Genomic DNA, 6,163 nt, shown 5'->3' with positions numbered 1-6,163 from the left:
GCGAGCTCAGCGGGAGAGCCCGGGGTTATTGGACCACAAACACTAATGTCGAGCGGAGGTTTGAGCTGATTTAACTCAGCTGCTCTCTGTACAGTCCACTCCGTACCTCAACAGACCCCCCCGCTCTGGCTGCCGGTCTTCAAACCAGCACTAAACCCTGACACAACCGCAGCTGGAGCCGGCAGCCTGTTGAAGGTGCCCATCTAAATAGGTGCCCGTCTTAAATACTGCTGCCCGGAGTTTGGGTTGAGTTCTCCCGTTTCCCGGTCCAACCCGTGCCTTCAGCGCCTGCGCCGTCACGTCTGGCTGCCGGAGGCTCCCTGCGCTCCGGGGCCAGAGCTCAGGCTGTGTCCAGGGCTTTGCAGGACGTGATCCGGGGCACGGGGAAGGGCAGCTGTACACTGGGCAAACGTTCTTTTGCAGCGGTAGCGCAGTTTTTTCCCCCCACCCTTTCTCTGGTTTCTATTTGATTTCTTTACCAAAAACACCCACCCCCACCCTCCGACATGCTGTAAATTTCAGACGATGCGTTATTAAAAATAAACTTTTTTTGGACCTGAGCGGTGCAGAAGTCTTGCCTGGAGAAGGGGTAAGGTCTCCCTTCAAGACCAGCTCCTCTGATGCCTCAGGAAGCTCCGGGAGGATTTTCCTCCTTTACACCCGCGCTGGTGCCGTTCCCTCCCCTGGGCTCCGCTGCGGGGCCGTGGGAGCGCCGACTTCCAGCTGCCTCTGCCCGAGGCCGGGGCTCCCGTGGAGGAACGTGGCACCAAGAAAATAAAATTTAAAACAAAATTCTTGAAAGCCACGGAAGAGGGTTCCCAGCACCGAGGCTGCTGCCTCTTCTGCCTCTTCCCCATAGCTTCATCCTGCTGCTGGATGAGGACGTTGGCGCACGGAGGAGCCTCGCCGGGACGCTGCGCTGGCAGAGCAGGATCAGCCCCACTTGGTACGTGAGCTCCGTGCCCATCCCAGTGCTTGCACTTCCCAGCCAGCGTTCCTGGAAGGAAGAGGCAGCTTTTGGGTTTGTGCTTTAGCTCAGGCACAGCCCCTTGCTGCGTATTTCACTTTATTTCCTTTTACCTGAGGACCAGCCCTGAGAAAACTGCTTGAACTCAGGCGGGCAGGACCAGCCCCAGCCTTCCCCTTCACCGGGGCCGTTGCTCGCCATCAGTGCCCAGCAGCATCGTCTCCTGCTCGCCAAATGTCGGCATCGCTCCCTTCTCCCCGTCGCCGAGGCCGAGCTCGGGGGTGCGCCTGGCCGTGGTCCCCACAGCCGCTGGTAGGGGCTACCCGCACCCCGCTGACCTCGTGGGTATTCAAGCCCAAAGGCGTCCTCCTTCCTCCTCCTCTTCCTCCCTCCCATTCTGCTTGGGTCCAGCTGCCCCCTGAGCGCCGGACCCCCCTCCCTGCCCGCACCCCGCACCGGCAGGCTTGGCTTCTGGGCTGCAGCCCAGCTTCCTCGGGCACCGAAACAGGAACCTTCAAGGTCTGTTTTTCTTCTTTTTCCAGCAGCCCCACCACGGCTCGCAGCTCTCGAGGCTGCGCCGGGGCTGGTTCCTCTCCCCATGGCTGCCGAGCCACGCTCCCGGCCCCATGCTGCCCCGCTGCCCCCGTGCCGGCTCCCAACCCGTTTCCCTTTGAGCGATGCAACCTTTTTATTGCCAAATTACAAAACCCATTCATCCAAACCCCCGCCGCCGCGTGCGGAGGGTCCTTCCTTCCCGGGGGGCCGCGGCTAGAAGATGTGGGTGTAGAAGACGTCCACGTTGCTGGCGTAGTCCAAAGGCAGAGCTTGGCCGATGCTCCTGGCGCCCAGGCGGGCCCCCCCCAGCGCCGAGGAGCGCTTCAGCTTCAGCAGGCTGAACCGGGAGAAGACGCGGCCGGGGGCCTCCTCCCGCGCCTGCGCCAGCACGCGGATGAACCCTGGGGGGGACGCGCAGGGTCGGGGTTACAGGGGACCGCAGGATCCCCCCCCCCAGTAGCCCCCATCCCTCCGCTCACCCGCCTGCATCCTCTCCCAGCTGTTCCAGACGGAGCCCACGCAGACGATGGGCAGCCCCAGCTCCCCCAGGAACAGGCTCTGCAGGGGGGGCAGCGGCTGAGAGCCGGCACCGGGCCCCCCCCAGACCCTGCACACCCCCCTCCCCGTCCCCATCGGCTCTCACCCTGTCGATTTTGGGCAGCACGGCGACGACGTGGCGAGCCAGGACCTCGCCGGCCTTGTTGAAGACGTGGCAGCAGAGCGGGTCCCCAGCCTGGGCGCCTGGGTACGGGGTGGGGGGAGTGGGACGGGGACCCGGGACCCCCCCTGCACCCGCTGGGGCTCGCACCCGGCTCCTGCAAGCCGGGCTGGGCTGCATGGGGGGAGCAGTGTGTCCCCCCCAAGGAGGGCGGAGGGGGCAGAGATCAGATCCGGAGAGCCGTCGGACAGCGAAGGGGTGGCCGTCCCCAGGCGGGGACCGACGGTGGCAGGGAGAGGCAGCCCCAATCGCCCCAGGGACGGACTGCCCCCGGGCCTGGCCCCCCCGTATGGCCCCTTCCCTCTGTGCCCCCCGGGGAAGGGGTTTCCCTACCCTCCGCCAGCTTCTGGCAAAATCCGGCAAACTTGGACTTCTCGAAGGTGCGGTAGAGATGCGTCAGGAGGCCCATCCTGTCGGAGATCTGCAGCGCCGGGGTGGGGGAACCCACCGGTGAGCCCCGCGTCCCGGCTGCCAGCACAGGGGACCCCCCCCGGGACCCCATCATCCCAGTGTGCAGCCTGGAGCACCCCCAGATCCCACCATCCCAGTGTGGCTCCTGGAGCATCCCCCGAATCCCACCATCCCAGGGAGCTCCCCAGAAGCGCAGCATCCTGGTGTGGATCCTGGAGCATCCCCCGCACCCTGCCACCCCGGCGTGCGGCCCGCAGCCCCCCCCGGACCTCAGCACACAGCCCAGAGCCCCCCCCCGGACCCCCCAGCAGCACCTGGAAGTAGTCGAACATGGCCTGCTTGATGTAGCCGACGTCGTGGGGCGGCACCTCCAGGTTATCCATGCAGTCGAACACCATCTTCACGGCCTGGTGCGCGATCCAGTACGCTGCGGAGGGAGCGCGGAGCCGGCTGAGCCCCCCCCCGCCCCGCGGTGCCCCCCACCACCCCCTGCCCGCCGGCCTCACCTGAGCCTTCGTCACCCATCATGTGTCCCCAGCCGCCGCAGCCCGTCTCCGACCCGTCGGGGTTGATGAGTTTGCAGTTGGAGCCGGTACCCGAGATCAGGACGATGCCACCTGCGGGGTCAGAGCCGGCGGAGGGGGTCACCCCACCCTGCACCGTCCCCCTCGCTGTCACCCCGGGGCGAGCTGTCCCCTACCGTGGTCGGTGGCGGTGGCCATGGCCCCGACGGCGTCGGTGGTGATGTAGTAACTCTGGCTCAGGTGCGGGAAGCGCCGGCGCAGCTCCTCCGTCAGCTTGCCGATGGCGTCCTTCTGGTCACCGCCGCTCAGGGACAGCCCCTGTCCCGCACCGGAGGGTCCCCGTCACCCCCGGGTGGGACACGGAGCCGGAGCATCCTTGGGGAGGGTGCTGGTCCCATGGGGGGGTTGGGGGTCTCACCAGCGAGCGGAGGGGGACGTGGGGGTCGGCCCCGGCTTTGCTCTTGGCCTCGCTGACCATCCGCTCGATCCTCTCCAGGCACTTCTCGGAGCCGATGAGCTGAGAGCCGAGAGGGGGGGACAGGCACTAAAGCTCCCCCCACACCCCCCAGCTCCATCCCCGGGGGGTCCCGTGTGGCCCAAAGCTTCGCCGCCCCCCACGAGCTGCCAGCAGCACCCCAACACCTTCTCCGGTGGCTTCGTCCCACCCAAGCGCCCTGGGAGCTCGGGGACAAGCGGGGCCAGCCCCCCCGCCGTGTGTGTGCCCCCCCCGGGCTGGGTGGGGGGGTGTCCCCCGGCTCACCCAGTGGTTTGTGCAGGGTCCCTCCGTCTCAGCCAGGACCCGGCCATCTCCGGAGACCAGCACCACCCTGGAGTGGGTGCCCCCGCTGCGGAGAGGTGGGGGGGACGCTGTCAGCACTACCCCGTGCCCCCCCCCAACCCCAGTGCGGGGAGGGACCCACCACCCCCCTCTGCATCTCCCCGGGGACCCCCTGCAGCCCCTAAACCAGCCCTTGGGGGTGCTGGGGGGGAGTGGGACCAGGATGGGGGTCCCGGGGGGGAGTGGGACCAGGATGGGGGTCCGGGGGGGGGGGCGGACACCGGGATGGGGGTCCGGGGGGGGGGGGGGCGGGGGGGCTGTTGACCCCCCCATCCTGCCCCGCTGACCTCAGCCCCTGGTCCCACCCTGCACCGGGCACGAGGGGTCGGGGGGGGGGGGGCGCAGGAGCCGGGCCCCCCCCGGCCCAGCTCCTGCCCCCCCCCGACCCCTCCCGCCCCCCCCCTCCCAGGCTGGGGGTACCCGGGGGGCGCAGGAGCGGTCGGGGAGGGGGGGGGGGGTCCGGCTGCAGCCGCCCCCCGGGCTGGGGGTACCCGGGGGGGGGGTGTCAGGGTGCGGGGGGGCGCAGAGCCCCGTGGGGACCCCCCCACCCGCGGCGCGGCCCCTCACCCCTCCACGCCGCCGAAGAGCGACGCCATCGCCGCCGGGACACGCCCCGCCCTGCCCCGCCCCTGACCACGCCCTCCAGGGCACGCCCCGCCTATGGCTCCGCCCCGCGCCCCGCTCCCGGCTCCGCCCCGCTCCGCCTCGCCCCGCCTCCCTGGGCCCTTGCCCCGCCCCTCCGCCCGCCCCGGGTCCCTGTGCCGCCCCTCCGACGCCGTCGTTCGGCCCCCCCCCCCGCCCCGTAGCCCCGGGGGGCCCTGTGGGATGGGGACTGGGGGCGAGGGTTCGTTCCCGGGGGTCGCGGGGGTCGTGCACGTGCAGGGGTACAGGATCACGCGGGATACAGCCCGGCGTACCCATCCGGGACACAGCCCCGCACACCCACCCGCGACACAGCCCCCTCCCACGATATAGACCCCCACGCACCCAGCCGGGACACAGCCCCACGCACTCAGGACACGGCCCCCCGCATGCACCCACCCGGGACACAGCTGAGCCCCACGCACCCACTCAGGACACAGCCCCACACATGCACCCAGACACAGCCCTATGTAGGCACCCACCCGTGACACTGCCCCACGCATGTACGCACTCAGGACACCGCCCCACGCACACACCCAGCCCCAGACACCGCCCCACATACGCATCCACCCAGGACACTGCCCCGCGCAGGCACCCACCCAGGACACAGCCCCACACGCGCACACAGCCCCCCGCCCAGGCACCCACTGGCATCTTTGATCCAAGCAAAAGGGGGGGTCCCACTGGGGGGGGGGGTACCCCACTCCAGCCCCCCCCTCAGCCATCGCCCCCCAGTCCCGGCAGTGGGGTGGGAGCTGGAGGACGCGTCTGTGGGCCAGCAGCCACCCCAGCACCGGGGTCCTCCTCTGTCCCCAAAGCCACGTCCCCCATGGGGGGACAGGGGCCGGGGTCCCCCTCCCCGTGAGCAGACGCCCCTTCCCCTCATTAGAGCCTCGCTAACGAGCGCGGGAGCGGCTGTCAGCTCCCATCGGCCACGGCCCAGCCGAGTGGCAGACGGGGGCAGCTGAGCCCCTCCTCGGGCACCGCGGCCCCTTCTGCGGGTGACAGCGGGTGACAGCCGCTGCGCCCCGACGCTGTCCCCGCGCCGGGGGCTGAGATGGGGGGGTGGTGGATGGAGGGGAGGGGGGCAGTGGTGGAGGGATGGAGGGAGGGATAGAAGGATGGGCAGATGGATGGATAAGATGGAGGAGTGGATGGATGAAGAGGATGGAGGGGTGTATGGCTGAGTGGATGGATGGATGGATGGATGGATGGATGGATGGATGGATGGATGGAGAAGACAGGCAGATGGGTTGAGAGGATGGCTGGGTGGATGGGTGGATGGGTGGATGGATGGATGGATGGAGAAGATGGAGGGGCAGACGGAGAAGACGGACGGGCAGATGGATGGATGGATGGATGGAGAAGACAGGCAGATGGGTGGAGAGGATGGTTGGGTGGATGGCTGGCTGGGTGGATGGATGGATGGATGGATGGATGGAGAAGACAGGCAGATGGGTGGAGAGGATGGTTGGGTGGATGGATGGATGGATGGATGGAGAAGATGG

At 68.8% G+C, this 6,163-nt stretch overlaps 1 protein-coding gene across 2 annotated transcripts; it reads right to left on the bottom strand.

Annotated features, from left to right (window-relative positions):
- Positions 1-1,650: 1,650 nt before the first annotated feature.
- On the bottom strand, positions 1,651-4,609 carry NAGK (N-acetylglucosamine kinase). 2 transcript variants are annotated; one of them, XM_059817964.1, is made up of 10 exons: positions 4,581-4,609; positions 3,936-4,020; positions 3,594-3,692; positions 3,352-3,493; positions 3,158-3,268; positions 2,966-3,078; positions 2,574-2,661; positions 2,166-2,263; positions 2,002-2,080; positions 1,651-1,923 (listed from the first exon to the last, which is right to left on the bottom strand). In XM_059817964.1, the coding sequence occupies exons 1-10, from the start codon at positions 4,607-4,609 to the stop codon at positions 1,736-1,738; spliced, it is 1,032 nt and encodes a 343-aa protein (XP_059673947.1). In that variant the 3' UTR covers positions 1,651-1,735. The 2 variants fall into 2 exon arrangements, with proteins under 2 accessions (XP_059673947.1, XP_059673948.1); XM_059817965.1 differs by lacking the exon at positions 3,936-4,020 and having other exon boundaries at positions 4,581-4,598.
- Positions 4,610-6,163: the final 1,554 nt, after the last annotated feature.

This window comes from Gavia stellata, chromosome 5, assembly GCF_030936135.1.
Source record: "Gavia stellata isolate bGavSte3 chromosome 5, bGavSte3.hap2, whole genome shotgun sequence".
In the NCBI taxonomy this organism is placed as follows: domain Eukaryota; kingdom Metazoa; phylum Chordata; class Aves; order Gaviiformes; family Gaviidae; genus Gavia; species Gavia stellata.
Note: the sequence above shows the minus strand (reverse complement) of the source record. Positions and strands in the feature narration are given on the sequence as shown.